General features: G+C 32.6%; 1 protein-coding gene and 1 long non-coding RNA gene across 5 annotated transcripts; one reads left to right on the forward strand and one right to left on the reverse strand.

Annotated features, from left to right (window-relative positions):
• Positions 1 to 1,283: 1,283 nt before the first annotated feature.
• LOC132617674 (uncharacterized) lies at positions 1,284 to 3,440 on the reverse strand. 4 transcript variants are annotated; one of them, XM_060332734.1, is made up of 3 exons: positions 2,918 to 3,440; positions 2,438 to 2,504; positions 1,284 to 1,411 (listed from the first exon to the last, which is right to left on the reverse strand). In XM_060332734.1, the coding sequence occupies exons 1-3, from the start codon at positions 3,299 to 3,301 to the stop codon at positions 1,386 to 1,388; spliced, it is 477 nt and encodes a 158-aa protein (XP_060188717.1). In that variant the 5' UTR covers positions 3,302 to 3,440; the 3' UTR covers positions 1,284 to 1,385. The 4 variants fall into 4 exon arrangements, with proteins under 4 accessions (XP_060188717.1, XP_060188716.1, XP_060188715.1 ...); XM_060332733.1 differs by having other exon boundaries at positions 1,287 to 1,411; positions 2,438 to 2,507; positions 2,918 to 3,438; XM_060332732.1 differs by lacking the exon at positions 1,284 to 1,411 and having other exon boundaries at positions 2,052 to 2,504; positions 2,918 to 3,439.
• A 10,189-nt stretch (positions 3,441 to 13,629) lies between these two features.
• On the forward strand, positions 13,630 to 19,335 carry LOC132618058 (uncharacterized). Its single transcript, XR_009573934.1, has 3 exons — positions 13,630 to 14,711; positions 18,505 to 18,583; positions 19,084 to 19,335. It is a non-coding gene; the product is annotated as an uncharacterized LOC132618058 (long non-coding RNA).
• The last annotated feature ends 4,305 nt before the right edge of the window (positions 19,336 to 23,640 follow it).

Consider the following 23,640-nt stretch of genomic DNA (forward strand, 5'->3'; position numbering starts at 1 on the left):
AATCATGAAGCTAAACAGTATAGATGAAGGCGATGACGGATAAGATTCTATGTTGGATTATATCTAAGTTTTTGTGGTTTCGGTTCTGCCTGTCTCATTGTAATTCATTGTCGTCTTTTTCTTGAGGAAATCAAAATATGTGATGGAAAATGAATATTGCTTCTAATGCAAACTGATACCTGGTCCTGCCGTGCTATATGTTTGTAATGAAGTCAGTGCTTACATAATGAGAAACGTGAAAACTTTTTGCTCTTCTTCTCATTAGTGAAAAATGTACAAAAGACTGCATTCTGATATAGAGGAAAAGAAAAGTACAATTCCTGTATACTGCCGTTATAAGCTAGGCAATGCAATTTGTCGTTTGCCTTTGTATTGTATTCATGAGTAATTAATACTCCCCGTCCCAATTTATGTGTCATCATTTGATCAGGCACATAGTTTAAGAAAGAAAGACTTTTAAAAGTTATTGTTCAAAAACAAACCTTACATAAATGTGTGGCCATCTTATAAAGTTAAATTTTTCTGAATATAGAAAGATAATATTCTTTTTTCTCACACACTAAAAAAGAAAGTGTGTCACATGAATTGAGATAGAGGAGTAATACTTACCAAACACTTGGTAATTTCTTTCTCCACCCACTTTGCTGGCTCAGATTCATTTTCACGTAAAAGAATGTCACTATGCAATATCTTGATTTTTTAAACCATGAAAATTTTTAATAGGTCCCAACTCCCAAATCCGCATCATATTCTCGTGAACTATTCAGAGTTCAGACTGCATCAAGCTAAGTGGGACCTAAATAACTTGAGCGGAGGAGCTTTGAATAGTGATTGCTTAAAAGAATTGGTACAACGAATTATGGAAGTATAAGTATACAAGACCATCACTGCTATCAATGAAGAAGCTTTTCTGGTTGGTGAGGCGTTGGACACGCAAAGGAACCAGCTTAATTAGGTTGCTTGAGAAATCAAGAAGAAAAGTAGAACACATTTTAAAATGGCGGAATATATCCATAGGCCCTAAAATTTTCCACTAAATTTTATTTAACATTTAGAGTTATGACTTGTTTCAATTGAGCACCTTAACACGTGATCAGGGACGGCTCAATAAGATCGGTGGCCTAAATTAACTTTAACAGAAGGACTTATTTTTCTGCTCAATATCTTTTAAAAGAAAAATTAACCTATAAATCTATTATAGATAAAAATTAGGCTTCATTCTTCCTTAAAAATTAGGATAAAAATTAGGCTTCATTCAGAATAAAATTTTTTTGCTACGGAGCACTTCACTCTTTAATCGAATTAATCGGGAAATTTAATATAGATATCGAACACCGGATGAAAATAAATGGGGCCACCAAATTTTAGGGCCTAAAGCCCCCGCTTTAGTTGCTTGGTCCTCTGGCCGGCCCTGCACATGATATAGTATTTCTTTTAGATATTTCTTACTCAATTTTGGAAAAAGCATGTTCTTGAGTGCCTATTACGTAATAAGTTAATTATATAAAATATGTCACCTTATTTAGCACCAATACACGTCAGCTTCAATTGGAACAAGCTTGAGGCTTTACAGCTTATTGAGGTTTTACGGCTTATTGAGGCTAATGCTTATAAGTAAGGGAAGTGACATGTTTCAAGTGGTTCACTTATCTACGTAATAGACATTTGAAAACACGTGTAAAGTGTTTCCAAAATTTGAGGAGAAAAGTCTAATAGAAATACTTTATTATGTGTTCATATGTTCAGATACTCAATCGGAACGTGCTGCAATTCAAATGTCTAAGTTTTATTGGAGCTCCCGCCTTTTAAAAACTTTGATTTTTAAGTACAAGCAATCACCTTCCACCTGAATTATTGTGCTTGTCCTTTTCCACAGAGTGTAGGTAGGTGAATTGGGTGACTAATTCACTACTCTAGTTGCATAATCATTAGACTGTTATCAAAATTCTGAACCCTAGGGGTTAAATATTAACTATGGAAAATATTCACCATCAACATTACCACCATCAACATTTCACTTTTGCTTCAAAATCATCAACAAAACTGTAATCTAGCACAATAAATACTTAACATTTAAGAAATCATACTGTTACAAGGCCGAGCCAGTAAGCTCCATTTTTTACTAGCAATCATAGTAGAATTGCTATTACATTATTTAAACTAACTTCAACAAAGGAATAACACTTGTTTTGCAACAAGTGTACTCTTCAGCAGCACATCTGCTGATTACAGTGGAAACTCAGGTATTACAAACACTAAATTTGTGAAAGATTCAAAGAAACAAGACAAATTCTCTTCCCCCCCCCCCCCCCCCCACCCCCAACCCAAACCAAAAAAAAAACCACCAAAAATCAATTGAAACAGCATACAAACTATGGATATGTAGAACTTCGCAGAAGACTATTATCAGTCAAAGATCTGCAAAAATTAATATCACCTGTGGAATCTTTCTTGTTATTCCTCTTCTTGAAATGCTTGGTAGCAGCTTTCAGTACCTTACCCCACTGCTGCACAGTGCACACAATACTATAGTTAACGGCTAGGAAAAAAAAAAGACTAAAGAAAAATCAGCGGGCAAGAGCTGTGATTCATACTTGTTCAGTTCCAATTTATGTTATATTTTACACTTTTTGAGATTCAAACTATATAAATTTTGAAATGTATTTTCTTATCATATGAAATGAAAAGAATTTGCAACTTATTTACTTTCGGTATAGTTTTTTAACTATCTAAATTTTAATTTTAAAATATTGAGTTGATCTAATATTCTTGAGACACCACTCTATGGGATTACACTGGGTACGTCGTCATTGTTGTTGTTTAGTTGATCTAATCTTATTTAGCTTTAAAGATTAGTCAAATTGCATCTAGGGAAAACGAGAAGTGCCACATAAATTGAAAACGGAGGGAGTACTACCTTTCGTGGGGTTGTAGTAGTGGAGGCGAGTTTAGATGAAGATGGTAAACGAGTGAAATCAAAAGCCTTCTTCTTTCTCTTCTTCAATCTGTGACATTCCCTCAAATTCTCTGTAACAGCATTGGACAACTTCCTCTTGATTTTTGTTGTCACTTTCTTGAAATTAGCTGCTCCAATGCAGCCAACTGAAACATCCTTGTACGACAGCTTTTGCGACAGACCTGAGCTGAGTCTCCGGTAAGACGACAACGGTCGAGGTACCAAAGGAGACCAAATTGAACTCTGTGTATAATCGAAATCGAATGCTGAATTGTCGGGAAATTTGCAAAGCAGATCTTTGGACATGGAACACTGTAAATGCTCAATCACCATATAGGTGCCCATATTTTAGTGACTGAATCCTGGTTTGTCTGAAATTTGGAAGTGTAACAGTGGCTTTGGAGATTGCTCAGATTTGATGTGAAAATAGCGGAGCAATTAAAAGCACAGAATGTAGCCGTTACAACATTCGACTACAAGGATTCCACGTGTCGAGACCAATGTTAATGTTCTGCATCTCAAGATGTAAGTAAACTATTTCTTCTGAAAAAATTTAAAATGTGACTCACACAACTGACATTAGTTGTGTGAGTTTTTTTTTTTTTTTTTGTGAGATAAAAAAGTGAATTCACATCTTACACTTTTGAATCCATAAATTTTGGGTTCATTTTTTTTGTCTCACAAAAAAGAGTCTCACACAACTAATGTCAGTTGTGTGAAGCACATAGTAAAAATTTTGTTTGTTTTTAAGGAAAATTATATTTTACTTCTGAAAATTTCTATTTTACACAATCCATTTTTTTTTATGTGTCTTACCTTTGATTCAATACAACAACAACATATCCAATATAATCCTAATTATTCTACAAGTGGGATGAACGTGATTCAATACGAAATGTTATAAAACTTTATTCGATACGAAATTTTAAAAATATAAAAAAAGAAATTTGATATCTTATCATCTTATATTTTAGGACCCATTGATATGAATATGTGTTCTTTTTTTTTTCTTTTTTTCAAACAAATATTTGGTTACACACTAAATTATCGTTAGTTTTCAAATACTATTATGTCTCAAATATCATTCAATTCATATCCAAACATGAAACGCCTACTTAGTTTTGTAATATATTATAAATATTCTTTTAGTTATATGACTCTTCTATCACGAGATCAGTAAAAATAACACATGAGATTTTATCATTTTCTTCTACTCAAATTAAAAATGCTCATCAAAGATTATATTTTCTCTTAAACTAAAAATGTGTAACAAACCAGCAATTCCTTCAGATTTTGTGATCTTAAACATATCATGTTATTTATATAAGAAAATATCACTAAGTGAAAATGAGAATGTTCGAAATTAGAAACTTACTAAATAAAAAGTAACATTCTACTAAATAGAAAACTAGAAAAGTGGAAATATAATTAATCCCTCTGTCCCAATTAATGTGATATACTTTACTTTTTTGTCTATTCCAAAAAGAATGATACATTTCTATATTTACAAATAATTTAACTTAAAACTTCTCATTTTACTATACACTTAGGGTGTGTTCGGTATGAAGGAAAATGTTTTCCAAGGAAAATATTTTCCTGAAAAATGTGTTTTTAGAAAATAAGTGAATTTCTACTTATTTTCTCATGTTCGTTTGGGCAGCGGAAAATAAGTGAATTTCTTACTTATTTTTCCATGTTCGTTTGGTTGGTAGAAAACATTTTCAGAAAAATACTCACCCAAGCCTCACAACTCCACCCCAACCCCAACCCCAATTTTTTTTTTTTTGAAGTATTTAATTTTTTTCTGAATTTTCTAAACCATCACATCCCCTCCCCCCCCCCCCCCAGTGTGGACCCATACCACACCAACCCCCACAACCACCCACCCCCCACACTCAATTTTTTATTTGGAGGGGGTGGAGCAAAAAACCAAAAAAAATAAAAAAAAATTCAAATTTGTTTTTCAAAACAAAATTAATTTTTTTTTTTGGAGGGTGTGGGGGTGGGGGTAGGGTGAGGTGGTTCAAAAAAGCAAAAAAAAATTCAAATTTTTTTTTCAAAACAATATTAATTTTTTTTTAGAGGGGGGTAGAGGTGGGGGGGGGGGGGGGGGACAGGGGTGGGGGTAGGGTGGGTGGGGTGGTGCAAAAAATCCAAAAAAAAAAAAATTCAAATCAAAATTAATTTTGGGGCCGGGAGCAAGCGTGGGGTGGAGTGGTGCAAAAAACAAAAAAAAAATTGTTTTTTCAAAACAAAATTATTATTTTTTTAGGAGGGGTGGGGTGGAGTGGGGGTGGTGCAAAAAACAACCAAAAACAAATTCAAAACTTTTTTTCCAAAACAAAATTAATTTTTTTTTGGGGCGGGGGGGGGGGGGGGGGGGGAGGGGGGGTGCAAAAAACAAAAAAAAAAAATCAAAACTTTTTTTTCAAAACAATTTTTTTTTTTTGGGTGGGGGTGGGGTGCGCTGGCGGCAGGGGTGGGTGGGGTAGGGGTGGGGTAGGAGTGGGGTGGGGTGATGCAAAAAACAAAAAACAAAAAAAAAATTCAAAACTTTTTTTCAAAACAAAATTAATTTTTTTTGGGAGGGAGTTGGGGGTGGGGCAGGGGTGGTCCAAAACAAAATTAATTTTTTTTGGGAGGGGGTTTGGGGGGTGGGGTAGGGTTGGGTGGGGTGGTCCAAAAAAAAATCAAAACTTTTTCTTCAAAACAAAATTAATTTTTTTTTTGCCAGAGGGTGGGGAAGGAGTGGGTGGGTGGGGTAGGTGTAGAGGTGGGGTGGGGGAAGGGGTGGGTTGGTGGGAGTGGTTGGGGGTGGGTTGGGTGACTGGTGGAATGCACTTATAGACTTGTTTACCCTACTTTTATTAGGGAAGTCATTTTCCTCATTTTTGAGGAACTTGTTTTCCTAAAGAAAATATTTTTCGAATTTTTTTTGACCAAACGAACATGAAAAATTGGAAAACATTTTCCGGAATGATTTCCTCCATACCGAAGACCCTTAATGAAATGATTTGCAGTGCACAAATATTTATGACTTATTTTCTTTAAGAAAATATGTTTTCCTCCATACCGAACACCTTTAATGAAATGATTTGCAGTGCACAAATATTTATGGCTTATTTTAGATCATAAATTTAAAAAAAAATTCTTTCTTTCTTAAACTTCATGTCTAGTCATACTATATCACACAAATTGAAATAGACGGAGTATGGGGGAATACTTGAAAATCTAAGAAATGAAAGAAGAATTAATTGTGATATATGGTCTTTGTGGCTATCACATGGTGTAGTCTTAAGTAGAATTAAGACAATGGACATGGGCCACACAAATATTGACGTGAGCATTGTGATGGGATCTTGGAATACTTTATAAGATGGGATATGCACATATATCCATTGTTAATAACTGCTACTCCCTCCGTTCTAAAACAATTATCTTTCTTTTCTTTTTAATCTGTCTCAAAAAGATTGATATTTTTTTATATTTAGAAATAATTTAATTTTATGAGATAATTTACGATCACACAAATATCTAAGGCTTGTTTTAGACCACACTTTTCAAAAATCTTCTTTTATTTCTTAAATATTATGTCAAGTCAAACTAAGATAATCTTTTTGGGACGGAAGGAGTATATGATTTTGGGTAAAGAATACTTAGTAATTATAGTGCTAAAAAACGGCACCAGATAGTCAAATTCTTATTTTAGAAATGCTGCACGATAAACTCACTCTCCACCAACTAGACTGAATCATTTGATCCTCCATTGTTTCATTACCTCCGAAATCAGTGAAGTTCACCGTTGCTATGAAAAAGGTTCTCTTAGTTAACAAAATTTCAATTTTAAAATCGCAACTAAACTCGGATCTAAAATATTTTTGATTTGAGTAAGTGCTTTTGGGATTCGCCGGAAGCACCTAGATGAGGCTATATACAGAAAATTGGAGGCGATTTAGCTCAAATTCAGATCTGGAATCCATCACTAGGGAAATGCGTATATCATGTATATCACCATATATCATACATATATTCTTGTGGATATAGATAGATATACATGATATACAAGAGATAAACGGATGTATAGTGTCATATACTCTAATATACATGGTGATACACATAGATATACAATGCGAAGTACACAGATGAAGACTTTGTCTACCTCGATTTTAGAATTTGAAATTCATCTCAAATCTGCCTCATCTCAAAACACCTAGAAAATTGATACTCAAGCTTCTTAAGATGTTTCAACAAAATCCAATCTCACCCAATCAAAATAAATCACAATTACACAGATAAAAAAAATTGAACCAAGCTTCAATGGAGAAAACTTTTTATCTTATATTCGAAACTTTACTTCTCTAAAGGTATCATGGAAGGGTTATAGGGGAGTAAGGGATTATGGCATGTTGGTTATCAAAGGAAAAACATTTTTTTTTTTTTTTTATGAAAGCAAAATGGGAGAGAGTGGAACGAGTAGTTAACTTTGGTGTAGGATTATTTTAGGTGAGCTAATCAAAGGTTGGGTAAAAAAGTGTAGATAAAAGAATGGGTACAAAAAATTACAGAGAAGGGAGGGGTGAGAAAGAAGCGTTAAGGAAGAAGTATTTTAGAGTTGGCTATAATTTGCTAATCTTTTTGCCAAATTGAACTGAACCTTGCTAATAACAGGAAGTTGAATCATTTTTTGTCAACTTTTTATCCGACTAGTACACAGTACATTTATTTTAATTCTGATGTAGATTAAAGTGACGCTACTTCAAGAAGGCATTTCACAAGGAGTCAAGCTAAGGACTTTCAAACATTATAAGCTTTATGGGTGAAGATGAAACCTTTGGAAGGCTCTAAAATGGAACACTAGAAGATATTTCAAATATTAAGTGTTCTACCAATTTAAATTGCTTGTAACTTTAATGAAGGGCAATTATATTGAGTCTTTCTTTACTACTTTTAGCCATTAGTATAAATAGTAGAGTATCAGGGTTTCATAACTAGTTTTTGACATATGATGAATTGTGCCTCTTGTGAGAGCTTGAAAACCCTTGGTTGAATTTCAACTTTTTGTCCTAGGATTTGCAAGAAAGATTACTACTTTCTTGAGGATTCTAATAGATTAGGTGCTCTTAATTCCCAATTAAGTGGTGTTTTCGTTAGTTTCTAAAAGAAGGCACAGATTTGGGAAATTTTCTCCTTGTATTTCTGAATCTGTAAACTTGTATATATACATGTATCCTAGTTGTGAATTTAAAAATGAAAAATAAATTGTTCCTATACACTTGTCTATCTATTATTTGTACACTTAGCTAACCAAAATAACAAACTTATATTCCTTCACATGACTAGCACGTGAAGGAAGCTTCCTAGCAGCTTCATTTTGTGTCCAGCTGGTTTCAATCAAACGGTTGAGATTGCATTTGATAATTCATGATCTGTGGCTGTGGTTTCTGCTAGTGGCTTATGGACAAGTCTTCCATTAACTTAGATTCATTCCATTAACTTAGATTCAGTCAACCATTTCTTCTTCTTGTCTGAACCATTTCTCCATCTTCTCCATCTTGATTTCTTTCTTCTTTATCTCGATCTGCATCCATGGTCTGTTCACCTAAGCAAGAAATGGTTGGATCTTCAATATCCCCCTTCAAATAGGAGGGTAGGGAAACAACCCCCAATTTGTTCAACAGAAATCGATGGGAAACCCCAGATAAGGGTTTGGTGAACAGATCTGCGATTTGTTGCTTTGAACGAACGAAAGATAAGGTGATTAGACCGGATACAAACTGCTGTCGCACAAAGTGACAATCCAACTCCACATGCTTCGTTCTTTTGTGGAAGATGGGGTTTTTCGCGATGTGGATAGCCGTTTGGCTATCGGAGTGCACAGTAACCGGCAAGACAGGGGAACTGAAAGATCTTCAAGAACCCTAACTAGCCAGGTAATCTCTGCTGTTACTCTTCGCATTGAACGATACTCTGCTTCTGTAGATGATAATGAGACTGACGGTTGTTTCTTGGATTTCTAGGAAATAGGTGCTCCTCCCAGTGTGATGAAGAAACCACTGACTGATCGACGAGTATCACTGCAAGATACCCAATCAGCATCGCAGAAAGCAAGCAAATCAAAGGATGAATCAGAGGAAAGAAGAATTCCTTGGTCTGGATCATTCCTAAGGTATTTCAAAACTCGAATAGCTGCTAAAAGATGTGATTCCCGTGGTTGTTGCATGTATTGACAAAGAATTAGGACTGTAAAACATAGATCAGGCCTAGTATGAGTTAAATAGTTGAGCTTTCCCACCAAGTGTCTATACAATGTGGGATTAGGTAATAATGGACCATCGTGTGCATTGAGCTTAGAATAAGGATCAAGGGGAGAAGAAACCTTAGCACCTGAGCAATCAAATTCCTGTAAAAGATCTAAGGTGAATTTCCTTTGGTTTATGATAAATCCCTGTTTTTCCCGCATTATTTCCATGCCTAGAAAATAGTGAATATCACCCAAATGCTTGACTCTGAATTCTGTGATGTGTTGAATCTCATCAAGATCATTTCCTGTAATTAGAATGTCATCCACATAGACAGCTATGATGGAAATTAGAGTGCCATTTTGTTTGAAAAACAATGAGTAGTCATTGAGAGAACTAGTATACCCTTTGAAAGTTAGAGCACCAGCCAACTTAGCATACCATTGTCTGGATGCCTGCTTCAATCCATACAATGATTTCCTTAATAAGCAGACCAGTTTAGAATCAGGACAATCCATACCTGCAGGAAACTTCATGTAGACTTCTTCCTGCAGGTCCCCATGTAGAAAAACATTACTCACATCAAGTTGATGTACTGCCCATCCTTTCTTGATAGCAATAGTTAAAAGACATCTAATTGTGGTCATCTTGACCATTGGTGAGAATGTCTCTGTGTAGTCCACTCCTTCCTGTTGAATATCCCTTACCACCAATCTTGTCTTTAGTCTTTCTATTGTGCCATCTGATTTATGTTTGACTTTATAAACCCATTTGAAAGGTAGAGGTTTCTTTCCTGGGGGTAATGGCACAACATCCCAAGTATGATTAATCTCAAGATCATGCAACTCTTCCTGCATAGCTTTGGTCCATCCTGGATGTTTAGAGGCTTGAGCAAAAGAGTTAGGTTCAGTTATAGATGAGATTGAAAGAAATACATGTTGGTTTTGCAGGGATAGGGAACCAAAAGAAAAGGCTGTAGGAGGGTTAGGATGAACAAAACAAGCACTAGTAAGGTCAGTTAGAATGACATGATTGCAGATATAATCATTCAGGTATCCAGGCCTTTTAACAATTCTGCCTGATGTACTGTTCCTGATGGGGTTGGGTACAGGTGGATCAGAGACAGGAATATCAGGAATAGAAAGTGGTGAAGGTGATATTGGGGAAAGATTGGTTGTTGTGTTGTCTAAGGTAGGCATAGGTTGTATAGGCTGAGTAGGAGAAGGAGAAGAAGATTCCCCAGTATGTATGATAGGTGAGGAATTGGTAGGTGTATCTGTGGGATGTGTAAAAAGGTTAGAAGGTAAATTAGGGAGATGATAGACTGATTCTGATGTAGTATGTTGTGGTACAGAGAAAATGGTAGAAGGAGAGTTTAGACTAGAGGCAAATGGAAACTGTTGCTCAAAAAACTGAACATCTCTGGAAATAAAAATTCTCTTTGTGCTCAAATCCATTAATTTATAACCTTTCTGTCCTTGAGGATAACCTAAGAAAACACAAGCCATTCCTCTAGGCTCAAACTTTGTCCTGTGTTGTGCCAAGGTTGAAGCATAGCACAAACACCCAAAACACCTCAAATTGTCATATTTTGGTTTGTTGCCAAAGAGAATCTCATAAGGAGTTTTTCCTTTTAGTACTCTGGAAGGAAACCTATTAATGAGATGTGTTGCTGTCAATACACATTCCCCCCAAAATGAACTGGGCAAGTGAGATTGAAACATTAGACCCCTAGCAATCTCTAGGAGATGTCTATGCTTTCTTTCCACTACACCATTCTGTTGTGGTGTTCCTACACATGATGTTTGATGTATTATTCCTTGAGACTTTAGAAAGAGAGCCTCTTGTGTCCCTTTTCCCAATTCTAGAGCATTATCAGACCTGATAACCTTTACTTTATTATTGAACTGCCTCTCAACCATGATAAAAAAATCCTTTAGAACAGGAAAAGTATTGCATTTAGAACTTAGCAGAAAAGTCCAAATCCCTCTACTGAAATCATCCACTATGGTAAGAAAATACTTATATCCATTATAAGTGCAAGTTTTATATGGACCCTATGTGTCAATATGAATTAGATCAAAGTTTCTTTTGGATTGAATTTGACTTAGAGGAAATGGCAACCTGGTCTGCCTAGCTTTGGGACAGACATCACAAACATGTTGAAAATTTGAAGGAAAATGAATGAAAGGAAACTTTTTCATTACTGAATAAGGAACATGTCCCAATCTTACATGCCATAGAGCTATACTAGGAATTACATTTGCTGAAACTGGAAAAGAAACTGTTTGTGACTCAGAAATGGAATTTCTTCCTTCTTGACATGAAACTACATTTTCCTTGAAAGTGGTCTTAGACTTAGAACTAGGCTGCAACAAGTAGAGTCCTTCTCTTGCTTCACTAAAAGCTTGAGTGTTCCTCATTAAAGGGTCCTGTAATATGCATCCACTAAGAGTAAATAACACATCACACTTAAACTGATTGCATAACTTATGAACCGATATTAAGTTATATTTGAAATCTGGAACATGAAGGACATTTTTCAGAGTTATTTTAGGTAGAATAGAGACACTTCCTGCATGAGTCACAATGATCCTGAAAGAATTAGGCAAAGTGATGCTGATAGGAACAGGAAGAGGAGACAAAGACATAAAAGATTTAGAATCAAAACACATGTGCTCTGAGGCACCTGAATCAATGATCCAGGTGCAAGTGTTAAAAACTGATAAACAAGTGCCTGAATACTTTAGAATTGTACCAGCAATTGCTCCTGCATTGAAACCACTATTTGGACTGTTTGAACTTCCTGCTTGTCCCATCTTTTCTTCCTTAATAACTTGTTGCACCAATTCTGCATATTGATCCTTGCTCATGTATGGAACATGGTTATGTTGATTGCTGTATGGAGTATGGTTGTTCTGATTGTTGTTGCATGCTTCCACTTTTCTGTTGTTAGCAAACTCAAATTCTTCCTCAGCAACTGCTCTATTTGCTTTCCCTTGATAGGATTTGGCTTTTGTAAACTCAAAGTCTTCAGGAAAACCATGAAGTCTGTAACAATCATCCTCTACATGACCTATTTTCCCACAATATGTGCAGCTCACATTTGGGTTGTATTTTGCCTTTCTATGCTTGTATTTTGAAAAGCCTTTGTTGTTCCTCTGTGTGTTGTTTCTAAGTTTATGATGTGTTTGATTTGGTGTTTTAAAAACTTGATTTCCATTCCTCTGATAGCCCTGCCTTGTGAAGTCACCATAAAAGAGGCAGGTTCAGTAGTATGATTAGCATTGGTATACATTTCTCTCTAATTTTCATCTTGCAAAAGTAAAGAGTATGCAAGATCCATGCTGGGTAAAGGGTTCATCATAAGAATGTTTCCTCTTGCTTGTGTATATATGTCATTTAATCCCATCAAAAATTGTATCAACCTCTGGTCCTCTAAGGATTTCATCAGGTTGGCCTTCCCTTCACACACACACGCACATGAATAAGAAATAACAACATTCAGTGCATCTAATTCATCCCTTAGTCTTTTTAGTTTGGTAAAATACCTAGCAATGTCACTATTTCCTTGAACCAGACTTGATAATTCCTTTTGTAAATGATAGAGTTTAGCACCATTTGATTTGCCAAACCTCTATTCTAGGCTGTCATAAAGTTCTTTTGCTGTTTTGTAGCTCATTACACTATCTGCAATCTCTTTTGATAGTGCATTTGAAATCCAACAAATGACCATATCATTCACACAGCTCCATTGTTCGTATTCTGCAGATTTCAGATCTGGAGCTTTACAAGCTCCATTGATGAAACCAAGTTTCCTTTTGGCTGATAATGCTAGTAGGACAGATCTTCTCCAACCTGAGTATCCTCTACCATTAAACACAGTGTTGACTAGAGCCATACCAGGTGAATCAGAGTTATTAAGATGATATGGGTGGCTGTGATCATAGGTGATTGCCTTGTCCACATTGCTTGACTGTACAATTGGTGTTGTATCACCCATTTGGATTTACTGGGAGATTGAAGAAGATGATTTTGATGAAGGTCTGGATCGAGCTTTCAATTCTGCTCTGATACTATAAAAGAAGACACAGATTTGGGAAATTTTCTCCTTGTATTTCTGAATCTGTAAACTTGTATATATACATGTATCCTAGTTGTGAATTTAAAAATGAAAAATAAATTGTTCCTATACACTTGTCTATCTATTATTTGTACACTTAGCTAACCAAAATAACAAACTTATATTCCTTTCACATGACTAGCACGTGAAGGAAGCTTCCTAGCAGCTTCATTTTGTGTCCAGCTGGTTTCAATCAAACGGTTGAGATTGCATTTGATAATTCATGATATGTGGCTGTGGTTTCTGCTAGTGGCTTATGGACAAGTCTTCCATTAACTTAGATTCATTTCATTAACTTAGATTCAGTCAACCATTTCTTCTTCTTGTCCGAACCATTTCTCCATCTTCTCCATCTTGATTTCTTTCTTCTTTATCTCGATCTGCATCCATGGTCTGTTCACCTAAGCAAGAAATGGTTGGATCTTCAATAGTTTCTCCAATATATCTTTTAATTGTTTGAATTTAATTGTGTCTATCTCTCTTTAATTTCTACCTTTCAATTTTTATCTTGTTCGTATTTTCTTGTTTCAGTTCAAATTCCTTTATAAAATCACTAACCAACCTTTGCTTGGTCATTGACTCATTTCAAAGTGGAGATATGCAGTACAGCAGATGCCACCAAATTTTGTCAACATAGTGATTCATAAAGTGATTTAATATTTCCTTAATGTGCTCTTACGCCAAAATATCAATTTCTGAGAGACTTCCTTTAAATTTTTAATTCTGTGGTCATTTTCGTTGTGGATAAAATAGCAGGGTCGTTCACTGCTTCTCGTAACGTGTAGCAGCGATGCTTGAAGGAAGATTATGGAGATTAAAATGGTGTTTAATTCAGTAATGTTTTACGAATCGACAGTGCAATACCTAGCTCTATTCCAAGAAATTTTGAAGTCCTATAAATATAATGGAGATTTTAAAGAATGGTTTTCAAAAGTTAATTCCTCTGTCCAATCTTCATTTATTGTGTGTGTGTAATGTGTATATATAGAATATGACTTGAAGTAGAAATCATGGTTTGATTGAATTGTTGGATGAACCCTAGATATGAATCTTGTGAATGAGATTGAGTAGTTGGTGGAGATGATGAATAATGACTTGAGGATGAAAATTGAGTTATATGGTAATATTATTAGTCTTAATGAAGTGTTAAGCATCAGGAACCAGATTAATGAAGTCGAATTACTATGGAATGCGAACTTGACGACTCATAATAATTAGGTTAAGCCCTCAATGAGGTTTTGATGAGTTAAAATGGGCAAGTATTGATATGAACTGATAATATATATATATATATATATATTGGATGTAATGGGACATTTGGAGCATACATTGACGATGTTGGGACGTCAGAAAGAAATTTGGAGCTTACGTTCGGTATTGGAGTAAAACCAAGGTAAGAAGCTTACTCATCTTGGGTCGTTTTGTGTAAATGTGTAGAGATGCAAATCATATATAAATGTGTGAGTGTCGTTGTGGGAACAAGCCAGTGTGGTTTTACCATGTATTAGATATTGTGATGCATATGAAGTGCTATTTCATTTTATAAATCACATTTCAAAATGAACACACTACAACATTAGTCATCTATAGCTACGAATTCTTAGCTATGAATTTGAAAATCGTGGCTAATACCTAGCAATAGCCACGAAAACTAAAATTTCATGGCTATTTACAATTTTGTAAAATTTCTTAGCTACAAAACTCACATGGCAAAGCTAATTCCTCATTTTTGCTATAGTTGTCAACTATTGTGGCAATAATAACCCAAGTAGCTACGAATTTATTGCTACAATAAAACGTCGTAGCTAAATCACATGTTTTTTGCTACGCGTTTGAAGTTACTGTAGCAATAGTAACCTTATAGCCACAAAAAATTACTTGAAACAAAATATTATAGCTAAATAGATATGTTTGCTTCAAGTTATAAAAATCCGTAGCAATAATTACCTAAATAGCCACAAATTTATTGCTTCAATAAAACGTCGTAGCTAAATCGTATGTTTTTGCCACGCGTTTGAAGTTATTGTAGCAATAGTAATCTTATAACCACAAAAATTATTTGAAAAAAATATATTATAGCTAAAGAGATATATTTTTGCTTCAAGTTTAAAAATATGTGGCAATAACTATCCTAATAGCTACAAACTTAATGCTACAATAAATTTCATAGCAAATAGTAATATGTTTTTGCCACATATTTGAAGTTACTGTACCAACATTGATCTTTTTAGCCGCAAAAATTTACTTGAAATAAAATAATGTAGTTAAACCGATATTTTTGCTTCAAGTTGGAAAAAGCAGTGGCAATAATTAGCTTAATAGCTACAAACTTGTTGATAAAATTTTATAGATAAATATAAGTTTTGTTACGCATTTCAAGTTATTATAGCTAAATATTTTACGTCATGTTATAAAAAAATAGCAATAGTTGGATAACAGCTGGAATTTTTTTTATGACAAAATGATATATTCGCAAAATCAGAAAGACAATAAATTTTCATGGCAAGTTATTAACTTTTCTTCATGCACTTGAAGATACTATCATATCATATTATAAATATTTTTCTTTGGTTAAAAATCATGACAACAATTGATCCAAAAAAAACAGAGAAATTATTTAGAGTTTTCTTATATCTAAATGCTTATTTTTATGAAAGTACTCACATTATGAAAACTTTAATAGTAATTTGTTGATAGATTTTTGTATGTGTGGTCCTTAGTTACTTTAAATAAGTATTTAGAGTAATTTAATATAGCTAAACACTTATATTTAAATAAATACACATATACAAAAGAATTTTGTGGTATGCGTTTAGTTTTGACAAATGATCACAAATTCAGAATACTTAGAGGAACACGCTAACACTACAAAAAGAAAAATAAATAGATTTACTAATATATGACATTTTGTATATCTAGATAAAATTCTAATTTTGACACTAATAGAAAAAAAGTGCATATATATATATATAATAGTTATGAATTTTCGACAAAAAATGAAATTTATCGCCAATTTTGGCGCTAACATTTAACATGAAATCTCCTTTCTAACAATATAATAATATTTCAATTTTTTTTTTAAATTATGTTTTTCTAATTATGTAGAATATAAGAATATATTTTTTCTTATATCTAGTTGCACTAAGAATTAAGAATTTAACACGGTTAATATTTAAGTCCATAACAAAAAAACCCACTATGTTGTAATTTTTATTAAGTTACCTATGAGTTAAGACCACAATTAGAAAACAATTGAATTATGTCTAATTAATGTGTAAATAACTAATTATATAAAATTTAAACACCTATAAGCTTGTGTTTGATTACATTGTATAATTAGTTATATTTATTTAATATCGACAAATAAAAAAAATTACCTTGGTGTGGTCCTTTTCAAATTTAATAATTTATTCATTATCATAAAACAAATCGCTCATCTATTAGATCATAACTATTACATCATAGTTTATATAAAATTGACTATTACTTGTAAGATTCTACATAATTAAGTAACTATTTAATTAAATTTAAATATCTTATTATATCACATTTAAAAATTATGTGCTTGTATCTTATTATATTCAATTTAAATAAGCAAAACAAGTTATTGATGTTAATCATAATTTTAATAAATTGATACAACAACAACAACATACCTAGTGTAGTTTTAGAGGTGGGGTTTGGAAAGGGTAAAACATATGCAGACCTTACCCCTACCTTGGTTGGTACAGAGCTTGGATCCAATAGACCCTCGTCTCAGAGAAAGCATATCAATTTGAATAATTTGATAATTATGATAAATGTAAGAGAATATTAAAAATAATAAATATAGGAGCATATGACCCAACAAACAATATCACAATTCAGTATAAAAAATATTACATGTTAGTTTTAATATTAATTAATTTAAATAATAATGTAACTATCATTTCTAAATTAACGAATTTAATCTTTTTTGATATTTTAATTATTTTTTATTTTCTTTTTATATATTGGATTATCCGATAGTTGAAAGATATATTTTTGAATGTCATTTTTCATGAAAAGAGCTAATTTGTTCTATTATATTTATTGTAACTTATATTTTTACAATTATCTTTTGGGATAATTACATTAAACATTCCGATAATATGATTCAGTTTCGGTTACATTCCTTCTATTTTAAATCAAACACTTATACCTCTTATATTATATAAATACTACAGTTACACTCCCAATGAGGTATATACGAAACTAAATATTTGAATACAATTATTAAAAATTAAATTAAATTTACAATAAGAAGTATTTATGTATTTATTCTTAAGAAATTTAATGGACAAGATAAGCCTTTTTTTAATATCTTCAAGCATTGGATTAAATTAGAAAACACATATATGTTCTGGAACACATATCGTTCGAAACTTATTACTAAGAAAAGGACACTGATTACTTAATAAGATATTTCAACTAATCATAATAATTTTCCTACACTTTAAACATGTATTTTATTTTCATTTAGTTTAATCATAATATTTTATCATATAAGAATTTCTCATTTTTATTTTAGTTTAATATTTATTCTTCCACTTTAAAATATCTTAAAATTACATAAAAACAACTTTTGATTTATAATTCTAATTAGTATTTGAATAATTATATTTTATTATACTTAATTTTGGATAAACCTCGTGAGGGTGTAAGCGTAGAATTTCAGTGATATCGAGAGTTTAAGTGTTTTATTTTAAAATACAGGAGGGATATTATATTACATTAGTGTTTAGTGTAATTAACACTTCTTCTTTTTTATAGGAAATTTTTTTGACTATTATTGTTACTACATTTATTTTCGTTTATGGTAGTTGTATACAAAAAGTTTTAAAAAATAGTATAGTATAAAACAAGAATAGGATGCGTCCAATATCCCTAATTCCTAGCCCATATTGACACCTCTATCCCTAAACCTAAGCCCTTAAGATTCTTTTCATACCCAGCCACCGCCACACCCCTCACCCGCTTTCCCCTTTGCTTCGTCAATCAAAATCAAGTTTGCACTTTTTCACAAGTTTTTTTTTTTTTTTTGAATTTTCTTTTCTCCCCACTTGTTGTTCAAAAATATTTTTACATTCTTCTTTAAGTTGCGATAATTGTAGACATTGAAGCAATTGTCTTTTTTATTTTTTATTTATTTTTATTTATGTATGTAGATTGGTTCTCATCGATTTAAGGCGAGCAATGGTGATTTCATGTATATTGAGAGTGAAGTTATGTGAAGTCGACGACAAGGTAAGTTAGGCTTTTGGCTTTTGGATGTTGTGACAAAGTTGATCTTTTTTGTTATACATATCAATCACAGAGGCTAAGTTAGTCTACGGTTGTGTCGTATAAATATTTATGTTTCAGAAATTGTTCAATAGTCATAATGTAGTTAAAATCAAATGCTTATTATTATTGTAAATGATAATATCGGTTCAACAGGTTTTCTTGTATCTATAATTCTTCCATGAAGGATAATGAAGTGTTGTAGATATGCTTGTTCCTTGATTAAAACACGCTTAGAAAAAACTTTTAGTGCAAAAGATTGAATTGCTTGGAACTTGCGATCCATTTTAAGATTATTGAGTTTCATTATCTTACAAAAACTGTTCATATAAGAATTTTAAGGAAATTTTAGTAAAGATAATGCTTTTCTATAAAATATATGATCATATGTACCTGTTAAAGTTATATACATGATACAATTATTTTTGCTTTTTGGTATTAATTTACTTTGTTGAAATTGATAGGCAAATTTGTTGAATTATTGGAGCAACAATTCAAACTATGTTACAATTGGAGATAATGGCGGAAGAAAAAGGAGAAGACTATCCGGCGTTGTATCTTAAGCAAGACACTATTATTGTAATTGTTGTCATAGAAAAATTATTTGTGAGTATTTTGAAATTTAACTATGTAATTATGTGTAAGTTGAAATCAATTTTGGAATCTAAAATTTTAATTTTTCGCTACGTTATAGAAATTCTTGAATTAACAATGCTTATGGCGTATTCTTCAATTTGTAGCAATGGAATTTTTGTAATCATGACTAAACCTATGTATAATTGGCAAAAATATGGTTATACATATTTACCCTTCGTAGCAAAATTTAAAAAATAATTAACCATAATTTTACATATTTTGTGGCAAAAAGAATGAATTTTTAGCTACGTACAAAAATATTTGTGGAAAATACTATAATTCATACCTATGGATTTCGAACTCGTAGCTAAATACAAATACTATTGCCACCAGACTAGAATATAAAATAGCCACAAAGTTTGAATTTTCATAGCAAACAAATCAAGTCTTTTGCCACAAAATAATATATTGTGGCTACAATATAAAATTGCTACAGATTTTATTCGTCGTGGCAATAGAGTAAAATTATTTTGCTACAAGTATATATTTCGTGGCAAGAATTTTTTTACTGTCATAACTACAACACAAACAAGATTCGTAGCAATAAGTATTAGGTCATAGGCACGGACCATGTAAAGTTTGTAGCTAACTTTTAGCTACGAATTTTTTTTTTATAGCTAAAGTGTTTAGCCACGAAAATTTTCATATTTAGCTACAATGTATTTCGTAGCTATATGTACTCTGTGTTGTAGTGACATCTTATTTTTGAAACTTCTTGATTAAATGGAACATGAAAACTTATGGGGAAAAGAATGGGCGCGCCCCCTCAAACCAAAATAATTACTCACCCATTATCCCTTTTACTTTTGTACCCCCAGAAAATATCAAAACTATTTATCTGAGATGCCCTCCAAATTATGATATCACCATGGTATATAAATATACTGAGATGGTATCATTGAAGACTGTTCAGTTCTTCTCTTAGTCCTATATATACCATCATGGTATATAAATATACTGAGACACTTATATAAATATTTAAAAAGACACTTTTCTCAAAAAAAAAAAAAAAAAAAAAAAAAACTCGGTGATACCATCATCTTATATACATATATTGTAATGGTATCATAGAGGTGTGCTTCAGTCCTTCCTCCTCAAGACCATGGTTATCATCATGGTATATAAATATACTGAGATGCTATCATGGAGGACTAAGAGAAGGACTTCTTCGTCCTCCATGATACCATCAAGATACATAAATATACGACGATGATATCATGGAGGAAGGGTTTTGGACGAGGGGATACGTCAGGTAAATAGTTTTGGGTGAGGGGGTACGTCGGGTAATTAGTTTAGGAGGGGCATGGGGCGGGTAATTATTTTGTATTTTAGGGGTATTTGGGTTAGTTTTCCAAAACTTATTGATAAAATGGAACTTGAAATGAAATATTATAAGTTAATACAAACTTTATAAATTTATGTTGGATGCTAAAATAATGAAACATGAGTTGAATAAGATTCTGAATTTGTTTAGGTCAAATATAACATTGAAGTGCTATTGGAATAAAAAAAAATATATTAATGATTTGAAATAGCATTTATTAAAGACTTTGAGTTTTAAGCTCTCGTTTGATAAAGCTTTGATATATTTGAGAAATGATTTTACATTTATAAATGTGTCTACGGTTGGAAAGAGGCTATGAAAGTCACAGTTTGAAAAGATAAATATTAAAAGCACAAGTGTGTTATGAAATCTATTTTGGGTCATTTGCACGATTATCCTTCAAAGGCACTGATCTTTAATTTTTGTCCCTCAAATTGGTGGTCTTTAATTTTTACCATTCGCCTAACATCATGAGGTTTGGGTTCGAACCCCGGTTCAGTCAAGAAAAAATTGCAAGGTAAAGTTTCGTAGCAAAGTTAAGCCTATTCGGGCCAAAGTTGGGTCCAAACTCTACCTTAAGGTGCAAAACTCTACCTTGCGAATTTTTTTTTTTTTTTTTTTTTACTGAGCTGGGGTTCGAATCCAGAACCTTAGGGTGTTAGGCAAAGGCAAAAATTAAAGATCACCAATTTGAACAGTGCCTTTGAAGGGAAATCCGCACAAAAAAATTATATATTTTGGCTGCAAAAATGTTATGGAGTTACTAGTAGAGGCAGCCGAGAGCGGTAGTTGAGTGGTAATTGCTCATCCTAGAAAACATGTGCCGGTGTAGGGGGACATATTCAATGATTAAGTCGAGGTATGCGTGTTAAATTCTCCATCGAGAGGGCAATCACTTGCTCTAATCGTGGCAAGGTTAAGTCGACTCATACGACACGACACCACGGGAGACTGCTCAAGCAAGTAGGATCAAATACTTGCAGCTATACTAGTGTACACCTAGTGTTTATCTTGTATCAGAGTCAGTATAGTCCTCCCAGTGATTTAATAATTCATTTAATTCATGTTCGACCATAAACTTGTGCATTCATTGTTGAAAGTTTATTAGCAAATATTGATTGGAAATGGATTAAACTTGAAGTTTCATTTCAAACACTGAAATTGTGATTTGATATAAACATTTTATGTTTTATATCAGATGTTGCTTGCCTTGTTTTCTTGTTAATGTCTTGTCCCGACTTTAAGTTAGAGAGAGTTAATGATACTTATTAAATATTGTGATGATGTATTCAACCATCCACTTTTCTTATTTTCAAGATGAGGTGTGACGCATGACGAGCAAACAAGAACAAGGATGACATTCTTTCTCGGAATATTTGGTGAGACACCACTTCATGTTCGTGGCGGCTTGTTATATTTTCTTGTAATCAGTCGGGGTTAATTGTTGTCCTTCTTACTCCATACGTGTAGAGGCTTCGTAGATAGTAGAGTTGGGTTGTAATTATTATGGTACATGCAAGACATGCAGGAAAGGCTAATATACTCTGGATGAGGTTTAATATATGGGTTTAGTTCGCTCGGTGTGGATAGAGTGTCGTGTGTTGGTTACATCAGTTCATGAATTTTGAGGAGTGACAAAACTAGTATCTGATTTCATTTACTACAAATATTTCTGCCATATAGTATACCATAAATGGTATATCAGTGTAACAAAAGAATATACAAGTGTTTAATTTCATTACTACAATTGTGTTTGACATATAGTATTACTTAAAAGGTATATCAATATAATAAAACAGTATACTAGTGCTCAATTACATTACAACAAATATTTTTGGCATATAGTAGACCAAAAGGGTATATCAGTATAACCAAATGGTATACTAGAGTTTTATTACATTACAACAAATGTTTCTGGCATATAGTATAATAAATGGTATGCCAGTATAAAAAACGGGTACACTAGTGTTAAATTTCAGGATTGCAAAATGTTTGTCATACTAAATATCAAACGGTATATCAATATGTCAAATGGAGTAAGTATATTTTACTATTTTATATCTATTTTTTCTCGGGGAATTGACATAAATATACAACTCTTAAATAAAATTGGCATGTTTTTAACCAAATGTTTTATTTAGCAAATGAAACCTAAAAGAAATGGCATTGAGTAGTCATTTGTCTTATGCCGGCTCAAAAATAGGGGAAGGAATATTTCCCCCCTAATCTCAGGCTGTTCACCCCAAAAATAGGGTAATGGATGTCTTTCTATATATTTGATTAAAAACTCCTATCAATAGTAAAAATAATTTAAAAAAAAATGCAACTGAAGATAAGATGTCACAAATGGATACCAATTTCAGATATTAATTAGATTTTTTACCCAATTATTATATACTTAAAAAGTGGAGAGTTGTTAGTAAAGGGTATTCAAATAAAGATAATTCCTTATTTCAAATTATTGTATCCTTAAAATTAGGGATACAATTTTTCCCTTTATTTTGTTACGTGATATCCCTAAAATTAGAGATCCAGAAACCCAAAAAATAGAAAATTCCAGTAAAGAAATCTCTTTAATATTTCTCTTTCTTATTTCTTTCATCTCTCCATTACTGTGTATATCTCATTAATTTTTTCACTCTCTTTTCTTCCATGTTATTAAATTTCTCTGATCAAAATCGAAAATCTATCATGACATATTATAAAGTACCATATATATATATATATATATATATATATATATTGTGAAGTACCATGTATACATATTGATGTATACTATGAAGTATCATGTATACATTATGATATATATTGTGAAGTAACATGAATTTTATTACAGAGAATAGTTTACGTATACATTTGATGTACAAAATAAAAAATAAGTTGTTTTCCTTTTCAAGAATAATTTATGTATACATGTAGTCGTCTGAATAGAATACTTGATGTATACATTTAATTGATGTATTCTTATATAATTTAGCAAAACGAGTTCAATTTGTTATGTGCACAACCATATGTATCCAAATCAGAAGGTGTATACAATATGTCTATGCAAACCCAACTA

This window comes from Lycium barbarum, chromosome 11 (genome assembly GCF_019175385.1).
Source record: "Lycium barbarum isolate Lr01 chromosome 11, ASM1917538v2, whole genome shotgun sequence".
Taxonomy (NCBI): domain Eukaryota; kingdom Viridiplantae; phylum Streptophyta; class Magnoliopsida; order Solanales; family Solanaceae; genus Lycium; species Lycium barbarum.

Bases quoted from the DNA above. Each gene is read 5' to 3' on its own strand.
- LOC132617674 (XM_060332731.1), bottom strand. From the start codon at position 3,301: ATGGGCACCTATATGGTGATTGAGCATTTACAGTGTTCCATGTCCAAA. The intron at 2,508-2,917 runs GTAGTACTCCCT...TGCACTGTGCAG, and splicing joins CTACTACAACCCCACGAAAG to CAGTGGGGTAAGGTACTGAA.